The sequence below is a fragment of the Augochlora pura genome, chromosome 7 (genome assembly GCF_028453695.1).
Source record: "Augochlora pura isolate Apur16 chromosome 7, APUR_v2.2.1, whole genome shotgun sequence".
Lineage (NCBI taxonomy): Eukaryota > Metazoa > Arthropoda > Insecta > Hymenoptera > Halictidae > Augochlora > Augochlora pura.
In genome coordinates, this window is record NC_135778.1 from 39,787,965 (window position 1) to 39,807,673 (window position 19,709).

A 19,709-nucleotide genomic window follows, 5' to 3' on the forward strand; every position below is an offset into this window, starting at 1 on the left:
GGTGGGGGATCCACCGACGACGTATCGACCATTTAGCGGAGCGAACTTCTAAATGTGTGTACACCGACTCCACGTGTGGTAAGGAGGATGACAATGCGGCGTCTCGCGCTGAGAACCACTGTGTTAGAGGTCAGCCAAGGACACCTTGCACGACATTCGCCGAAACGATTGACGGTGCTTTTCACTGTTACGGTTGAAACACCCGTTAACGTGACGAAACATGTGTGCACTTTTTGACCGCCCAATCTGACCCGGTCTTTATCAGGCAAACTCACTGATAACGCACGTTCGCGAAAGTCGCTTTCTGCCAACGAAAGTTACTTTTTATTTTGTGCTCGTAGAAAATTGAAAAACGAAACTCGTATGATGCAATTCGAGGCGATGTCTTTAATAGAATGAGGAAATCGTTATCGCAATTCGTATAGAGAACAATATCGTTTGAAACTAATCAATGTATTATTGTGAATTTTTATTCTTTTTCGTGCACATTCCGTTTGCCTCCAGTTTTCCCAAAGACGCCTCGGAGCAAAGCCGTACCCTTTCCAGTAGAACGGCTTGAGCTTCCTCCACGTTTTCCGGCTGGCCCTTCCAAGTCTTCATGGCTGCGTTCTTCGCGGCAAGACAAAGACATCGAAAGTAAAGCAGAGTATACTAAAGATTTATTTTTATCAATAAACGTTCCCCCGGGCATTTTTGTAAGCCCGGTGGAACATTTACATTTTTACCGAATATATAGGATGATCGATCATACTTGTATCGCACGACCAAAACAGAAACTGATTTTCCAGGGCTTTTTCCCGTCGTAGGCGCAAATGGTATTCAAATTCGTCACGGCTTCTGTGTCCGATTGTCCGCCGCTAAGAAACACGATCCCCGGAATTGCTGGCGGCACCGTCCTCTGCAGACCCGTTAACGTGCTTTCGGCAATTATCTGCAAATCAAATGTTCGAATTAATAATTTCAAACTTTTAAATAACAATAATTTCACGCTTTTAAATAATTGCATTTTTATCCGTGCGAGCATAAAAACGTAATTTTATTAAAGCAAGTGTTGAAAGAAATTATCAGACACATTAATCTGTGATAAATTATAAAGCCAATAGCGCTTCATTTTTGTTGTTCTATTTACGACATCTGTTTACGACGTTTACAAATACTATTCGATAATCTCGTTTCACATCGCGCGTCCGAACAGAAACGAACAGAGCGCAAATTAATCTTATATAATATATTGAACCGAACTGTTTCGAGACATAAAATAACCCGATTCTTTTTTTTACCTGCGACGTGCAATTAGCGGTATTCTTGATTCCCGACAGGATCATCGCTGGTTTTAGTATCGCGCCCTCGAGATAAACATGGTGTTCGTTTAGGGCTCGGAATAAGATGGACATAACTTCCTCGTGTACCTCCAATGCTTTATTTATTCCGTAGTCACCAACATTTAATATTTCTGGTTCTATAATAGGTACCAATCGTGCACTCTGACATATAGTGGCATATCTTCAGAAAGAAATGTAATTTACGTGAATTAGTCATGAATCGACGAGCTACGTACAAAAATCTGTCATATTAAATTGTACAAGCGAGAACGCGCTGTGTAACGTGTGCCGTGCACGTAATACGGAATGCTTTGTAGAAAGTTTTCGATCGAGATTGAAATCGATAGAGTCCTCGATGGTGTTTATTAACAGTAACAATGTGACCGTGATGATAAAAAAATTTAATCGCGGTCAGACGATGGTTAATAATCGATCGTTTTAACAGATATCATGTTATTACTGTATTTATCAGCTGTATGATTCAGTTCATTACGTTTCTCCGTATAATGATACAACTTACAACGAACGATGAATTGTCGAGCACAGATATAATACGTCAATTCATTTTTATGTAAACTGGATAACGACTACTGCAGTGATCTTATATGAATACAAGTGGTATAAATAATAAAGGTTCCAGAAATTGTTCGTAGGTGTAATTATAATATAGAAAACATATATAGTACGTAAAAATGGGAGAACAAATAAGATCAAAGCTCTGACTAAGTTTTATGTTCACGTAAACGAAATGTAACAGATAAAATATGTTTTTTTTTTTAGAAATGGGCGTGACAAATGACACAACAGATAAGAGATATAAATCGGCAAATATTATTGGCATCATAAGGCAGATATAATTAATGATATAGTGTGTATAAGAATTGCATGCAGGATCACGAAAATAAGAAAAGGAAAATGTACCCATGTTCATATTTCGGACAGTTGAATATAAAAGGCGCTACGCATATATTATTGTTTAAACGAACCTCGCGAGAACGTTTGCATTGATATTCATAACCAACTGACTCGGCGTGGTCTCGGAGATCGTATACACGCATCTCCATTTCGTGAAGTGGCAACCGTCTCGCTTGTATTGGATGCATCTCTCCTGCAAATTGTCTAATCCATCGGTGGTCTTTTCCCCCTGCGTGCCGAACAGTTCGACCAATCCGGCGTCGACTTTCACGCCCGGCAGGATGTTCCTTTGTTGCAACAACTCGACGAAACTAATACCGTCCGATGTTTTTTGGTAAACCGTCTCGTCATGCAGAATAATGCCGCTGACGTATTTTGTTAGTTCAGACTGCGATCAAAAAGTGCAAACACCTACGAATCAGATTTCATTTACACCGCACAATATACTCGTTCAAACGTGATTGTCTCCTGGTAAAATATGTTAAGCTGTTCGCAAATACAAATATGTATCAGTTTTCGGATTGGTGTTTCGCTTTGAACGTCTCAAACTTAATTTGCGTCTTGGTGTTAAATCGACGCGATGGAAAAGTATCGAGGCGATACAAAAAGATGAAAAATAATTTTGTGAAGAAATTTTTTTGGAAATGGAGGACGAAGGCAAGTTGAGAGGGCCGTTTACGTCGTCAAAAAAAATGAGCACTGATAAATGAATGGTTAATCAGTGTGCGTGTATGAAACGTTATGTTGTATAATGACCTCGTCGGCGGTAAACAACATCTGACGATAATCGCGGCGTTGGGTTTCCGAATTTTCGATATTGAGCTCCTCGAATCGCTCGGTCAGGCTCGTCGGGGATTCGTCGCAAGCCATTATCCCTTTTCCGCAAACAAGGAGCGTGTCCACAATTTTTCGCAGCTCGGCGCACAAAGCCGGATTCAGTTCTGCATATTTTGTTACCGGCGACGATAGCTGTGCGGAAATTAAAAAAAAAACACATTAGTGACTTATCACTTTGCAAATGTATAAAAAAATAGAAAAACTTCGTTCAACTTATGTTTAATCTGAAACGAGATAACAGTAAAATACAGAACTATTGTATAAATTCTAAACTTGGTTATTTTAATAATTAATCATTTACATAAAATAATGTACTGATATAATATAAAAGTTTATAAATTACTTTATCCTTGCAAGAACATTTGTCGCCAATCCGCTTCATAATTTTTCTTACTTTGGCGTAACGTGAAAGTAATACGAATAAATTTAGAAATCTGATAATTATTTAAACATGGTTTTTGCAAGAAATTTTAATACAAAAATTTTGTGGTTGGACATACATTGTAAAACAATTGAATTTTTATTAACGATACAATAATAAGACGCTTCTTATAAAACTTAGAATACAATAACAATCCATTTAAAGAGAATCATTTGGTCGCATAATTATAAAAGATTCTGTATCGATTGACCGGCGCAAAATTGTCGAAGAGAGAATTACTAAAATATTCCGGAATGAAAGTGTGCGTATGTACACCATTTTAATTTAATATTCACATACTTAAAGCGCCGTTTCTAGAAAAGGATTACCAACAGTTGAAAAATTATCATAAAATACCCTACAACCGTTCACCGCGTGTAATCCGGCCATGAGTGGTTGCCTTAATTTTCGACTACTTTTTGAAATGGAAATCGATCAGGAAGTTACTTAGTTGTAATTTGCTAAATCAAGGTTAGTGTAGTAATGTGCCAGTAGCATGTATCCGTACACTGATAGTGCTCAAACATTGTGAAATATTTGGTGATGCTTTATCATTAACGGAACCATCTATGAACAATCGTTCGTCCCTCGTCCTAAGCGAGAACGTGTTCGACTAAGAAATTTTCGTTTCGTTAAAGATCGTCCACCGATGCAACTTAGCGGTAAATATCAGATAAAAGACGCAGGAATTAAGTCTCGGTTATATTTATGTAGCCTGGAAAGATAGAAAAGATATTATAATGAGTAACAGAGATAAAAGTGATTTACGTTCAGACCAATGTGTTAAGGGTAAGGAGGAGAAGGACAGAAGGCAGTCGGTCTCCTCGGAAAGTGACAATTCCGAAGTTAAGAAATCTAGGCGGAACGCATGCAGCAAAGATAAAAGGAAAAAGTCGAAACATAGAAGCAGCTCGAGCAGCTCGAGTTCTTCTAGCGGTTCTAGTCGTGATGCTAAACACTCCAATGACAAAGACAAAAAGGGCAACAAGTGGGACAAAAGATATGAAAATGGAATGCGTTTGTACAGAACAAACACGAGGGATAATAATAGAGGATATTATAAAGGACGCAGTGGGTATTTAGATAATTGGAAACGTGGCTACCATCACAGACCGTACAAGCACACCGGGTTTTATGACAGAAGTAGGATGCATAATAATTCACAATATCATAAATATAATAACGAGAGGAGGAACAATCGATTTTCGAATCATAACATTAGAAGACCGCCGTACAATAGGTCTAGAAGTAGGAGCAGTCAGAACTACGATTATCAGAGAGACGTGAAAGATTCCAGTGAATATTCGAGAGACAGTAACTCGAAAGAAAGACATTTAAAACGTTCGAACGCTGATAAAGTAGAACAAAGGAAAGGTAATGCGGATGATTCTTATTCGAGAGGAAAAGATAAGAAGAAGGAAGAAGAGGACGTAGAAGAAAAGACTGATCATTCTACTCATAAAAAATCTAAAAGGAAAAGGTCCTTATCATCTTCGAGTTCTACGAGCGTTAGCAGTACCAGTAGCGACAGTAGTAGCAGTACCTCTAGCAGTAGCAGCAGCAGTAGTAGCGACAGTAGTAGCAGTTCAAATACATCCGAGGATGAGAGGAAACGCAAGAAAGCTAAGAGAAAAGCTAAGAAATTGAAGAAAGTCATAAAGAAACGTAAGAAGAAGAAAAGGATGAAGAAGAAGTTGAAAAAGAAGCTAAGGAAATCATCTTCTAAGAGAAAGACTCGAAATACAGACAAATGTAAGGATAATGTTTCTAAAGATGTTTCACAAGATATAGAGAAATCAAAAACAATGGCACCAATGACTAAAGAAGAATGGGAAAAGAAACAGAACGTAATACGTAAAGTGTATGACGAGGAAACTGGAAGATATAGGTATCTATAGGTGTCTACATTAACATTGATCTTATTATTAATGGTATTCAAGAGATTTAATATTTTTACAGGCTAGTAAAAGGTGATGGAGAAATACTAGAAGAAATAGTGAGCAGAGAACGTCACAAAGAGATAAATAAGCAAGCGACTAAAGGAGATGGAGAATATTTCCAGGCACGCTTAAAAACCAATGTTTTCTGAACTATTTTTCTATGTATACTAAAGCAATACCCCTACATAGTAATTACTTTATCATCAGTGTTAAAATTCAGTATGACAATATGTTTTATAATATTTCAAAAATAATACTTATGTTGTACATTAATAAAACTTATCTACAATGTAATGTTAGATTACATTTACATAGTAGACTATAGTTGGTATCCAAATGTTACAATATTATTAGCAATGAAATCAATTTAGATATTAAGTCAGTTTTATACAAATCTAATACAGAGCTCTTGTATTTCACTATTAATATCCAATACAATGTACGAAATATGAAACATTTTTGTTAAAATAATATACAGACATGGAAAGTAATAGACTAGTAGATTGTGAAAATTTTATAATCGTTTATTATTTTGGTAAATTGGTTACATCATCTTCATAAATAAAAAATTAACGTTGAATAAGTTATCTTTGAAATATAAATTTTATCTTATTGCGCGCGTGTCTATTACTTAAGTGTTATGTACAAAATATTTTACAGAGCCATAACATTTATACAATTTGTCAATTGATTCTTTTTCTTTAATTGATATGAAAACATAGGTTTGATTTTTCTTATTAAATATTCTACAAATGTAAAGTCAGCTCATACAAGCATTGATATTGTAAAAATAAATAAACAATGTAAATGCTAAAGTGTTATAAACAATTGAAAATTTTACAGGTAAACGATTTAAATTATAACCATTTGTTACAACCAATTCGTGGAAGCTTAAAAAGGTAGTATAAGGAGTAAAAAAGGTTTTAGCAATTGCACGTGCATTGCATTGTGATCAATATAACTGAATGGAACGAGTTGTATGGCCGTTTCGGTAAATAGGATCGTCAGTAATTACCGCACGACATAGTGGGCATGAACGTTCTCTAACTAACCAGGTTGAAACACATGATTCACAAAAGATATGATTACAGAGCAGTTTCATTGGCATTGAATATTCTTCATGACAAATTGCACAAATACCTCCGGATGCTGTTAACTCTTCTTTAGTTGGCGATACTCCCATATTCTATAAAATTTTGAATTAATATTTTACGAATCTATATAGATTACTTATAAAAGCAGAGCAATACCTACCACATTTTGAAATAATTTGCAAGCAGCGGTTTGAAATAATAATAAACGAGATATTAAATCAGATCGTTTGCTGATCAGATATAGCATAGAAATCAAAATTCCTACAATTTGTTCTCGCCCTTGATATACTTCAACAAAATAGTATAACCATGAACGTACAGGTACAATACATCGATACAGTTGAGAAGTTGCTTCGAACATGAGATAATATTTTCCCTGGAACAAAATTATCTCTTCATTTTCGATTTATTATTATTACGAGATGATTATGCACTAAAACTTACTCTTTTCCGAAGCGGCAGAATTCTCGAGGGTAAGCATGTTATAAAAACTTTACAGATGATGGTAATAAGTTTCAAAATAAAATCTGTTATCAAAACAGACCATAGTAGTTCCCAGACTGTAAGAGGCTGGGTGTAAGGAAAAAATATATGTGTATCGTACTCGAAATAAGTAAAAACTATACAAGCAACAATATAACATGTGATAACTAAAAGAGAGGTCCAACTTTTATTATGTTGTTTTGCAATCTCGTGTTTCACAACGTTATTGGCATGATTAAATGTAACAAATAATACTAAGAAGTTTAACACGCTAGCTTTGTGGTCGTAAAGACCTTTAGAAAGTAGAAGAGAAACGAAAATAATGTACTTTCGTAATCTTTTAAATAGTGCACGCGTTTCTGGACTAATTTGTAATGCTTCCTCAGAGTTATCTTCTATATTATTATTATTATTATTGTTGTTGTTGTTGTTGCTGCTGCCATTGCTGCTGTTAATATTATGATTAACAGCAACGTTAGTATTATTATTGTGATTTTCACCCACAACCTCGTTTGCAGCTTCACGAATATTGTTTAAAAAATTGTCCGTAGCAGTTGTTTGTTGATGATGACGATTATTATGATCGGAGACATGGTGTGATTCATTTGTTGGTTGGCCCTCCATGTCAATTATATAATTATCCATTGAAGGAAGTATTCTACTCGATGGACTCTGAATTCTCTGAATATTTAATAACGACGTTAACGTAATCCTGGATCATTATTAATAGGACGACAAAGGAATTGCTATAAAATACTTACAACATGGACATGTTCTATCAACGGCCTAATACCTTCTAAGGTGGAAGATATATTATTTGCAAATAATCTAGATTGCTCCATTCTAGTTCTGAAATTAAAACCTCTTATACTAATAGATGGTACAAATCTGGTTGCACATGATGAATCTGTCATTATCAGCTCTGCGAAGACTGCACAATGTCACTTACATGTACTACATGAGTGCATCAATTATCCTCCATTCTTTGCCTATAATTACAAAATAAATTTTTACAATTAAATTCGCATAGAAACATAATTTATTATAAAAATAATACTTTCATCGCGCAAAGCTATAAGAGCGAGTGTTGTACATACTCCAAAATTGTTGATAGAAAAAAACTATTTACAATACACAACAGCAACACAAAAAACACTATACATTATATTAATTCCAACAGAATTTTACGCACGATAGATTTTTTTTCGCGTAAAACACTTCCAGAGAGAACTATCAATTAATCAGCATAAAGACAACTTATCATAAATCCGTGTTTACATATTCATAAGACTGAAACAATGTCAAAACATATGGAAAAGTGGAAAGGGATGTCACATGATAGTTACCAAAAAGTGTGTGCGTGTAGTATATTAGTCTTGCGACCGCAAAATACAACCGACATACGTACATGTATATTCATTTTTTCACAATGAATAAACATTTTACAGTATCATATTTATTCCGCAGCAATATCCCGAACAGACAGTTGCGTATTTTTCGCAATTTCTGAACTGTCTTCGAAGAATTGTTTACAAGCTAAAATTATTATTTTTTTTACGTACGTACAAAATGTAACACCAAAACAAAGATCTGCATTGGTCAGATAATAATAAATGAGCCCTACTCCTACGTACCTCCAGGTCGCAACTTCATCCGTTAACAAGAGGGAAAACGCAGAGCGAGCAAGAGAGCATGAAATCAGCACAACCACATGTGGAATATGTCACATTGACGAACGATGCAGCTTGTCTCATTCTACCGTGTGTTTATGATCTTACTCTTTTTTTGCGCATCCAATCGGTCAATGCGCCGTCGGAGACGTGCGGCGCAAAATTTGACTTTTAAAAAAGCTGCAAATAATGAAATCTGTATCTCATTAGTTATCAATATCGACACCTCTTTGAACTCGTCTTCTCATGCTCTATAAGAACATAAAAAATATATAATCCTGTTAAAAAAGAAATCATGATTTTGAATTTTTTGAAATTCTTTCGAAAAGAAAAGTTTCTATCGGCGTTATGACCGCATGTTGCGAATTGTGTTGTATAGTTATCAATGATGCACGTTTTCCGTTTGAATTTAATCGCCATCGCTTTTAGGGAGGGAATTAAATTATAATAATTTACGAATTGACGCCATGCGGTCAAAAGTTGCTCGCATCGCCGCGGACGGCGCTGAGATAGGAAATTCTCGAATCTTACGTCGCTGCTCCTGCTCTGTTGTAGAGTAGAGGATCTGGAGAGTGGACAGTTCGAGAATAAAAAAAAAAGGGAGAGGAAGAGACTTTAGCGGACTTCGGTGGACTTTACGTTCCGTCTTTACTCGGTCCGTTTCACGAAGCAATTCTCGCGTCAAACTCTTCGAGTGCATGATATTGGTAACAATATGGCAACCCACAAGTATTCGAGCGATCCGAAGAATGCATTTTTCTCGCTTGAGGATGACATCGACGAAGAAACCTTTCTAAACAGTGCACCATCGAGATCTATCGGTCATATGAACGATGACAATGGATTCGAAAGCAAACATCAACAGTTGTTACAACGAAAAAAGGAGATAGAAGAGCGTACGGTACAATCGTCCGAAAGATCTATCTCATTATTACGAGATTCTGAGCAAATCGGAGCTGCCACCGCAGAGGTAACTTAGAGATCATAGCTAAATATGTTAAACTTTATCATGCACTGACACAGAGTGTTATACACAGCGAACGTTAATAGATAACATTTCGTTGAAAACAATGATTAAATCATGTATTTACGTCAATGCCATGTGCAATTTTTATTCTAAAAATAATAATTACTAATCGGCAATGGTATCTATAACAAATTAATTTCCAGTTTCTTAAAATGTTGAAATAAAATATTAACATATGCCAATACTATCGTAAATATAACATAATAGTATAATAGGTAGTATTGAATTACTAATGTTGATGCAAGTAAAACATTACATTTTGTAATGCGAATAATAAAACATTATATTTTGCAGTCAAAAATGTTTTCATTGTAGAGCTCCATTTTTCAAATTTCCGAAATAAAGTATTGGCAATATTAATATATTATGTACGGAACAATTGTGTCTTTGTTGAAACAGTAGTAATACGATACATACTATAATATTTATACATACAGCTCTTCTACATATATACATATACATATCATTGTTTTTATTTTAGGAACTCATTAGACAAAGAGAGCAATTAGAAAGAACAGAGAAAAGATTAGACGATATTAATAGTACCTTAAGATTTAGTCAGAAACATATTCAAGGAATAAAGAGCGTGTTTGGAAGCCTAAAGAATTATCTGAGCGGTAAATCATTGGACGCGCCTATACCGTCGACTAAATTATCAGAGTCTTCTAGTTCCGAATCAATGACATCTCCGGCTCTGTCGAACTCGTTGGAGCAAGTTCAAACTAACATAGCTAGTACAAGCCCGGCATTGAAATTACGCGGTTTGTACGACGACGATGATAGCTCTAGTTCCATGACAAATAATGTAAGCAAGATATTAGAAAAGAATTTAGATGAAATGAGCGGGTCGATTGCTAGATTAAAAGGCTTGGCGGTAGGATTATCGGAAGAAATAGATATACAGAATGATTTAATTGACAATATAACCGATAAAGCCGAGAAAACAGATATAATGCTCCAGAAGCAGAATAAAGATATGACTCACTTATTAAGAAAATAAGTAAAAACGTGTAACGGATTTATCATATCTGAGGAAAGTGTTTGTTAGCTTAATTTTTGTACATTTTTAAAGTTTTGAACTTTTATGTACTGATAAGAAAAATGATGATATTACGTTATTTAGTTAAATGTAAAAATATTATATGTATTATTTCGATATCAAATTTATTTCACATCGTACTCAAATATAATAATATATAATTTCCAGATATTAAATCGTATACACTTGTAATAGTAAATAAGAATTAGATTTGAAATTAAACGGAGGTTTAGAAAAATCACATACATCATCTTAATCATTTCTTTTTGAACCTATAGTGCACTAACCTTGACAATATATGAAGTATTAAAGTGTCTCTTTACAATTATAACAGTTTTTACTTGATTTTAAAACAATTTCTACACTGCTTCAATCATTTCTTGTATATGTATGTACAATTTTTAAGTAAATTCGAAATAATAAAAACTGCTGTGATAACAATTAATCTGCATTAAGTATTAATATTGGAATGTTGCAAAAATTTGATTCTTATTTACAAAATAAAATATTTCTTCATACACAAGTTTTTACATAATACGATGAAATCATAAAGAACTTTTATGAATTTCAATTTTTATAATAAATAAGCTTATATTATTTCTGGTAAAGTTCCAGTATTTGATACCATTTTGTAATAAAGACTAATATTTACTATAATTTCATATGAAAAAATATTTATATAAACATGTTTAATAATTAGAAATTCCTAGTTTCATTATCGATATCATTCCAAACATGTTTTAATTGTTACAAGAAGATATTATTTAGATTATAATATTATTATATATTATTTAGATTATAGATTCTTCAAAGAAATGTAAACATATCTATTCTTTACATTTTCCCAAAAAATGTTAATATTTAGTAATCTAAGTTTTATTTCAAAAATTATTGTGGTATTGTATAATTGTATAATATAATTTGTTTTCCGAGGCTTTTGCTGATATTTCTAAATGGAGAAAAATTCGTATTGGTTGTGTACTATGAAAACATGTATTATTGTTACTATGTAGCTAGTTAAAAACAGGTATTATTAGAGATTTTTTTCGACTGTGACATTAGTAAAGTAATTGTAAACCAACCTGCTATTATTGTATCACGTTTGTGAAGATGAAATATAGAGAATTATAAAGTCTACTTTGTTGTTACATATTAATACGTATGTCTGATATATTTCGATACAAACAAATAGTTACACTATCTCTATAACACTACAAGTAAATACATAAATGTGTCATTCATTCAACATTTTGTTTCTTACATCAACACCTGTTGTTGACTGGTCCTTGCCTAGCTTCTTACTTTGACCCACCTATATATATATATATAAATGTAATTATCAAGTTAGCATTTTTTTACTATAAACGAATACTAAACGCTTATATTACAAAAATTTCTAACGCACCGTTCGTACTATTTGTATTACCGCCTCCTCCGGCGGAAGTTCCGTTACCATTTTGTTGACCGCGACGTCTGCCTCTGCATGGAACACCATCATCATGATGCGGGCCATAAGCGACCCGATCTAAATTTATGGCCACCGCGGACGTCTACAAATTAAATAAAATGTTATAGATACGATTCATGTTAAAAAAACTTTTATTCAATTCAAGAACCCTTCGCTTAAATGCAATAACTGTAATTATCAATTCTAAATTACTGATACATATATCAGGTGATAGCATATAATAATAGACGTAAATAATAAAACAGAAAAAAGGTAGTTAACGTATCGTTAAAATCATACCACAAGAAAAACCAAGAAAACAACAAAGATGCGAAAGTTAGAGAACTTCATTTTGCAGCTGTTGCACTAGAAAACTGTTGCGTTTCGAATGATCATCATTTTATACCACCAGAAGACGCAATTATAAAAATAATCTTTCATCGGTAAAACGTGTCCATTGTACTACTTCCTGTAATTTCTTTCGTATGTCGTACAATTCTTTTTTCCTCCATTCATTACGAGATATCTATTCTAAAAAAAGAAAACAGCAATGAAATATAATGTGAAGCGCATCAATGTCTTCATTTATTTTTTCATCAATATAATTTCTAAATAGAACTGTAACTAGTTATTTTTATAATTTCGATGTATGACCGTAACGTCAATAACTTTAATAATCGTTGAAATATATTAAAATGTTCAGAAGGCTTAAAATTTGGGTTAATAATAATAATTTTCGAAGAAAAACTCTTTTTAGATTTGTAATCGACGTATAAAAATTCGTAAGAGTTATTTGTCGAAATTTGAAATACGAACGATAGTTAAAACTTGATAGACAGCGCTGTTATAACATATATATTATTGTTCCTAGAAAAAGTGAAGGAAGAATGTAATTTTTCATTCGTCGTAGATTACGTAAAAACGACACCTTCACGCGCACACAGACATTTTATAATAACAAGCTTATATTTTTGTTTGTAAATAGTGATCTATTGTGAAGACGACTATTGTGTAGACTATTGCGTAACATTTGAATTCCTTTCAGCGATAGTAGATCAAAATGCTCGTTTTCTAATAATATTCAGTTTACAAAGTTGTGCAAATTTTTTAAACGTCGTTGTTTACCATGCTTCGCTTTAAATATTACCGCGCTTTGAAAACATTTAAACCAATTGAAATTAATTTCTCTCACAGTTTCTCCTCTCTCTTCTATGCATTGGTCAGAGAAAGGAGTGGAAATATCGTTCTAAAAATGTAGTAACATTGTTTATACATAGGATTTCCAGGTCAATCAATTTTGATCTCAATGCATGTGCATTTTATGTAAATAGTTTTGTATTACGCTGATGTGCCGAAAGGCAGCCATGACAGTCAAGGATTTTGATTATGAAGAAAGGGTACGTACTCAGCGACGGCGACAAACAGGATTCGCAAGTTGCTTGTTGTCGGTGGTGTACAAGTACAAGTACGTTGGATAATCTTGTTAGATTTTTTCTAAGGCCATTTTATGTGTAACTAGGTTTTCTAGTACATTCTATGCATACGAAATCGATTACCACCAAACTACCTCAAACAAGAGATGCGAATCGAATGCGAGTTAACCAGTTAATTTCTGGTTGCTTCCGAGTGGAACTGTCCGCAGAAGTTTGTACGTGTGGTATAAACAGACTTTCTCTGAAGCGTTATTTTATTACTTAAAACACACATTAAGACATTAAAAAACGTACGTATTTTGAAACATTTATGTCAGGAAATTAAGAATATTTTTATAATTCTCTCTATTGTTATGTTTGTCGATCGTGTCGTATTTGCTCGGTTCTATATAGCGTACATAATTTAAATTCTGAAATGTAATAATTTGTTTCCTGCATTATCATTTTTTAACATCACTGTAATAAGTCATTTTACAATTCTGCTGTTTCATGTAGCGAATAATTCTCTACTTCTTTGTTTTTACAGTTATTGTAGAGGACAAATAAAATTTAATGATAGAATTTAAATATTATGTTAAAGATGTTATAATGATTTAATTTTTTATTTCAATTAGAATGACTGCCGAGGATATATCCCCGAAGAAGGACGGAGGAGTATTGAAAGAAATTATTAAAGAAGGTGTCGGAGATGAAACTCCAGGACCTGGTTGCGAAGTAACTGTACATTACGTTGGTTCCTTGTTGGACGGTACAGAGATAGATTCCAGCAGAAGGCGCAATGAACCTTTTAAGTTTAATCTTAAAGAAGGGAGCGTTATCAAGGCTTGGGATATCGGAGTCGCTACTATGAAAAAGGGTGAAATCGCGATGTTGACTTGTAGTTCTGAATACGCGTACGGAGCTGCGGGCAGTCCGCCGCGTATTCCTCCAAATTCAACTCTGAAATTTGAAGTAAGTTAAGGCACTAGAAATTATAAAGACTTGGTATCGTCATTATTCATTTTTATTTTACAGATTGAAATGATTGACTGGGTAGGGGAAGATTTGAGTCCCGATCATGATGGAAGTATCAAAAGGTATCAAATTATTGAAGGGAAAGATAGCGATGTTCCGCTGGAAGGAGCTTTAGTGAATAGTAAGCGTAATCAAATATACAAAAGTATTTTAAAGAAAAGTTGCAATACATTTTCTTTTAGGTATGGTATATTTTATTGAAATTTTCTCTTTATTTAGTCCATTTAACGGGAATGTATGAAGGCAAAGTATTTGAAGATAGAGACATAGAGTTCAATCTTGGCGAAGGAGAGGATTCCGGCGTTATAGATGGTATAGAACAAGCGTTGAAACAATTTAAGAGCGGAGAGAAATCGAGACTCGTAATAAAAAGTAAACATGCGTTTAAAAGTCAGGGGAAACCAGAATTTAATATTCCCTGCGACGCAACTGTAGAATATATTGTAGAATTGAAAAGTTTCGAAAAGGTAATTCTAATTTTAATAACTATGTTATGTTAAATGTTGATGTTATTTGAATTACGGGTTTTTTTCAGAGTAAACAAATATTTTATTTGGAAAGCGACGAAAAGATGGAGCTGGCTGAAACTTACAAAGAAAAAGGGACAAAATACTTCAAAGCTAACAAATATTCTTTAGCTACAAAAATGTATGAAAAAGTTGTTTCGCTCTTGGAGTATAAGAACGACTACAAAAATCTCGAAGAGAAACGAGATAAACTGATCTTATCCGCGCATTTAAATCTTGCTCTGTGTTACTTGAAGTTAGATCAAAATGTTGAAGCAAAAGATCAGTGTAACAAAGCTTTAGAATTAAGTATGGGAAATGAGAAAGCATTGTACAGAAGAGGGCAAGCTTATCTTGCGCTGGCATCGCCTGAAATTGCCATTAAAGATTTTAAAACGGTGTTAGAGATACAACCAAAAAATACAGCAGCTCTTAAAAATATTGAAATCTGTAATATTCAGATCAAGGCGCAATTAGCGAAAGAGAAAAAATTATATGCGAATATGTTTGAAAAATTCGCCCAAGAGGATAAACAGGTTTGTGATTAATGTTTAAACGCATGGTTGATTCATTTCTTATAAACTATAGTTTTGCGTGACTGATTATTTAAAAAAAAAAACATTGTTTTACTTTCTATTCGTATAATATATTTCGTTGTACATTGTCAGTAATGTCTCAGAAGGAAGAGGAAAAGCTACGAGAGCAATCGGATGTGATGAGTGTGACGTTGGGTGAATGGGGGCAAGAGGAACGGCCCGGCGGCAGAGATGCGACCGCCTTCGAAAAAGAGAATCCGAACATACTTATGCTTAATGCTAACGGCACCGGCGAATTTCAGGATATGTAAAATACTTTTTCCCACATCTTTCACTGACGACATTTTGATGTTTTGTCAATTGTTTCCCAATGACTTTGAAATAATACATTATTATAATGGAACAAGACGGAAGTGTGTACTCATTAAACTCATGAATACTTCGTGCCATATGGTTGCTTAAAATAATTATTCCATTCTTATTTCATGTAAGAAAATCATTTATCGTAAAAATAATAAGATTTATATATGCAAAGAGAATGTATGTATGTACTTCCTTTAAAGTTGGCGCGCACAATATAGATGTCTCACCGGGGATTGAGCAATAGATTGAGAATAGCTTGAGCAGGTGCCACGTGGAGAGAAATAGTAAACATAATTAATAATCACAAACAAAGAGTTGATAAAAGAGAGGCGAATAATTAACTTTAATTGTCGTTTCTTTCACTTACAGAGAAACAAATTTAGTTAAATTATTCCCAAAAAAATCCCTCCGACATACAAATAGTTTAGAGGGAGATTTGCCGCGTTACCATAGTAACAAACAATGACTTGTTTATATTGTGTAGCGTAAACTGCCTTACAACCTTATTGATATATTCTTTTACCGGGAGCTATACAGGGTATGCCAAAGTTATGTTACATCCAGAAGACGAGGGGATCCTAAGGTCATTCGAAGAAAATCTTTTCTTAGCAAAAATGCAATTCCAGCTTTGTTTACGAATGATTAACGAAAAACGCTGACCAACGAGAGGCAGGCACAAAACGATCGAACCAATGAGTGGTTGAAACCAAGTCCCGTCGATTGGCTCGGCCAATTTTGGTATGAATTGCATTTTTGCTAAGGAAAAAGATTGCTCCGGATGACCTCAGGAATCTCTCGTTTCCCGGAAGTAACATAATTTCAGGACACCCTGTACAACCAATTGCACGTTTGCCGCAGTTTTTACCCAGCTTATGCGGATTTCTGTTAACAGTGCATATATTGCATCTAGGGAAATTCTTGCGAACTATGCGCTTTACGTCTACAGGTTTATAGTCTTCATTCACTGTGATTTTCTGCATTCTCTGTCAGAAGACGTTCGAAGTAGTCTGCTAACTAAGAAGCGGTTAAAAAACGCCATTGAAAAATGCCTAACATTATAAACGACGTTAAACTAGATTTCAAAGATGTTTTACTACGTCCTAAGAGGAGCACGCTAAAAAGTAGATCCGATGTAAGTAATGTTCATAAAAAATATTAAAACCGTACGAATGTCCACATTCTTTGCTTTCGGTATTTTCTTTTTTCAAAACGAAACATCAACAGTATGAATATTTAAACCAATTTAAAATTGTAATAGCGTTACACGCCCAAGTTATTTCAAGGATTTGTAACAAAAAAGTACTCTTTTATACTTTCGTGTGATAAAGAGTCCCACACATCTGTGTTACTTAAAGATTATATTTATTTAAAAGCGATCTATACAAAAAAAGCGACATTATTATATTATTATTATTACTATTGTAATGTATGTTGTGGTGAAATATTTTGTTGAAGCATTTATTATTTTTTTTTATGTACTTATCTAATTTTAATTTTAATACGTTAAATACATTTAAATATTTTTAATTGTTTTTAGGTCGATCTCCTTAGAGAAATCACGTTTAGAAACTCCAAACAAACGTATAAGGGAGTACCTGTAATGGCTTCAAACATGGACACCGTAGGAACATTTGAAATGGCAAAGGCTTTGTCAAAGGTATATTGGTATAATTTATTACGTATTGTTAGTACAATACATCTGAAGCAGTTCAATTAATTAAAATGAAATGTTTGAAGTAAAACACCTATTTTAGCATGGTCTTTTTACCACTGTTCACAAATACTACACGCCGGAAGAGTGGAAAAATTTTGCCATTGAGAATCCTAATTGTCTCCAAAATGTTGCTGCAAGTTCTGGTACAGGACAGGACGATTACGAACGATTGTCAAACATTTTAGCAGCCGTGCCAGAGCTGTCATTTATTTGCTTAGATGTAGCTAACGGATACTCGCAACATTTTGTTGAATATGTTAGAAAAGTCAGACTTGAATACCCTAATCACACGATAATCGTAAGTAATTGCAGAATTGCTTTTATAACTTCTCCAGGAATAATATTAAAAATAGTAATTATTTAGTGTCAATGTACGTTTGGTATTTGAATGTAAAAATTAATTGTTACGTTTAGGCAGGGAATGTGGTAACCGGGGAAATGGTCGAGGAATTGATACTCTCTGGAGCTGATGTGATCAAAGTTGGTATTGGCCCTGGATCTGTGTGTACAACACGAATGAAAACCGGCGTGGGATATCCGCAATTAAGTGCTGTTATCGAATGCGCAGATGCAGCTCACGGCTTGAAGGGACACATAATATCAGTAAGCGTTGTTATATGCACGTAAATAAATTTTCTGTAAATATTCGTCGATAGTGTAATTCTACAGATATTTTATTTATTTTAGGACGGAGGTTGTACTTGTCCCGGAGATCTGGCGAAGGCTTTCGGAGCAGGAGCAGATTTTGTGATGGCAGGCGGTATGTTTGCTGGTCACGACGAATGCGGAGGAGAAGTTATAGAGAAAAATGGAAGAAAATTTAAATTATTCTACGGTATGGCATCGAGTACCGCGATGAAGAAGCATGCTGGAGGTGTTGCCGAATACAGGTCTATAGTCTCAACAGTATAATAACTGTCAAATATTTTACATTTATTGATTTTAATAAATTTCGTATCTCTGTTTAGGTCTTCGGAAGGAAAAACTGTAGAAATACCTTACAAAGGTTCGGTAGAAAATACTATTCTCGATATGCTTGGTGGTCTACGTTCCGCGTGTACATATACCGGTGCGGCACGATTACGTGAATTACCTCGCCGAGCTACATTCATACGTTGCACGCAACAGTTAAACCCCATGTACGGTCCGGCACCAGAAATTTGAAGTCTCCCCGATAACTTGCTTTATTGTACAACGAAGTCTAAAAAAAACAATACTTCATTTATTGGGCAAATTATTGAACATATATATTATTTGCTGGCAAATAACGTTTATATAGAATTTTAGAAGCTTTAATTAACACGAGTGTACATATGTTGTGTGGGAATAATTTTGAACTATATGTTGAATTCAGCGAATTCAAGAAAATCAACGATCGCTTAAAGCACAAATATACATTTTTCTTATACAATTTATATTCTTCCTGTAGACAATGTACGCTTAGCTTTATACATAATATCTGTATACATATACTTCATACCAAAGTAGAAGTTTAAACATTACCGAACGAGTTATTAATTTTATTGAAACGTTTGAAAATTTCACTTCTACAACTAATTCTGCTTAATTATGAAGTTACACTTTAATAATTTGACTATATAATACACACCTTCGTAGTACAAAATGTGTTAGTATATTATGTTAATCAGTATGCTTATGTCAAGTAGAATATATTATATTTTAACAGATTAAAAGAAACTAAGATGCCAAAATGATTACTTTATAACTATTTTCTGTATAATACAATTAGCAAATATAATTTGTTAAACAAAGTCAATATTGTTTTTTAAAATAAACCTGTTTACAAAACTGAAATTCCTTTTTTTCCTTTTATAAATTCTTTTCATATTTTTTATTTGATAACGAGAGAAAACAATGCGAGATGCTCTCATTCCTCAAACATTTTTATTGTTTTTTTATGCTATTTTAAAATTTAAATATGTTAGTA

General features: G+C 33.8%; 6 protein-coding genes and 1 long non-coding RNA gene across 17 annotated transcripts; 4 read left to right on the plus strand and 3 right to left on the minus strand.

Annotated features, from left to right (window-relative positions):
• Positions 1-384: 384 nt before the first annotated feature.
• LOC144472015 (fructose-bisphosphate aldolase) lies at positions 385-3,885 on the minus strand. Its single transcript, XM_078184644.1, has 6 exons — positions 3,853-3,885; positions 2,994-3,206; positions 2,309-2,625; positions 1,281-1,503; positions 752-931; positions 385-609 (listed from the first exon to the last, which is right to left on the minus strand). The coding sequence occupies exons 1-6, from the start codon at positions 3,883-3,885 to the stop codon at positions 457-459; spliced, it is 1,119 nt and encodes a 372-aa protein (XP_078040770.1). The 3' UTR covers positions 385-456.
• Positions 3,886-3,902: 17 nt separating this feature from the next.
• Positions 3,903-5,949, plus strand: LOC144472792 (uncharacterized). Its single transcript, XM_078186163.1, has 2 exons — positions 3,903-5,383; positions 5,455-5,949. Exons 1-2 carry the CDS (start codon positions 4,236-4,238, stop codon positions 5,582-5,584), a joined length of 1,278 nt encoding a protein of 425 aa, XP_078042289.1. The 5' UTR covers positions 3,903-4,235; the 3' UTR covers positions 5,585-5,949.
• A 438-nt stretch (positions 5,950-6,387) lies between these two features.
• Rnft2 (ring finger protein, transmembrane 2) lies at positions 6,388-8,796 on the minus strand. 9 transcript variants are annotated; one of them, XM_078186162.1, is made up of 6 exons: positions 8,647-8,796; positions 7,962-8,001; positions 7,774-7,861; positions 6,974-7,693; positions 6,690-6,905; positions 6,388-6,621 (listed from the first exon to the last, which is right to left on the minus strand). In XM_078186162.1, exons 3-6 carry the CDS (start codon positions 7,852-7,854, stop codon positions 6,388-6,390), a joined length of 1,251 nt encoding a protein of 416 aa, XP_078042288.1. In that variant the 5' UTR covers positions 7,855-7,861; positions 7,962-8,001; positions 8,647-8,796. The 9 variants fall into 9 exon arrangements, with proteins under 9 accessions (XP_078042288.1, XP_078042281.1, XP_078042286.1 ...); XM_078186155.1 differs by adding an exon at positions 8,359-8,548 and having other exon boundaries at positions 7,774-8,001; XM_078186160.1 differs by lacking the exon at positions 8,647-8,796 and adding an exon at positions 8,359-8,637.
• Positions 8,797-9,214: 418 nt separating this feature from the next.
• On the plus strand, positions 9,215-12,299 carry Snap29 (Synaptosomal-associated protein 29kDa). Its single transcript, XM_078185846.1, has 2 exons — positions 9,215-9,652; positions 10,191-12,299. Exons 1-2 carry the CDS (start codon positions 9,398-9,400, stop codon positions 10,707-10,709), a joined length of 774 nt encoding a protein of 257 aa, XP_078041972.1. The 5' UTR covers positions 9,215-9,397; the 3' UTR covers positions 10,710-12,299.
• On the minus strand, positions 11,887-12,633 carry LOC144472611 (uncharacterized). The gene is made up of 3 exons (XR_013494441.1): positions 12,496-12,633; positions 12,154-12,298; positions 11,887-12,060 (listed from the first exon to the last, which is right to left on the minus strand). It is a non-coding gene; the product is annotated as an uncharacterized LOC144472611 (long non-coding RNA).
• Positions 12,634-13,713: 1,080 nt separating this feature from the next.
• On the plus strand, positions 13,714-16,133 carry Fkbp59 (FK506-binding protein 59kD). Of its 3 annotated transcripts, none has more exons than XM_078185844.1 (6): positions 13,714-13,918; positions 14,243-14,579; positions 14,643-14,763; positions 14,862-15,109; positions 15,178-15,684; positions 15,831-16,133. In XM_078185844.1, the coding sequence occupies exons 2-6, from the start codon at positions 14,244-14,246 to the stop codon at positions 15,993-15,995; spliced, it is 1,377 nt and encodes a 458-aa protein (XP_078041970.1). In that variant the 5' UTR covers positions 13,714-13,918; position 14,243; the 3' UTR covers positions 15,996-16,133. The 3 variants fall into 3 exon arrangements, with proteins under 3 accessions (XP_078041970.1, XP_078041969.1, XP_078041971.1); XM_078185843.1 differs by having other exon boundaries at positions 13,716-13,918; positions 15,828-16,133; XM_078185845.1 differs by having other exon boundaries at positions 13,719-13,918; positions 15,817-15,954.
• An 811-nt stretch (positions 16,134-16,944) lies between these two features.
• Positions 16,945-19,532, plus strand: LOC144473148 (GMP reductase 1). Its single transcript, XM_078186769.1, has 6 exons — positions 16,945-17,179; positions 17,585-17,704; positions 17,802-18,059; positions 18,176-18,364; positions 18,449-18,651; positions 18,730-19,532. The coding sequence occupies exons 1-6, from the start codon at positions 17,093-17,095 to the stop codon at positions 18,923-18,925; spliced, it is 1,053 nt and encodes a 350-aa protein (XP_078042895.1). The 5' UTR covers positions 16,945-17,092; the 3' UTR covers positions 18,926-19,532.
• Positions 19,533-19,709: the final 177 nt, after the last annotated feature.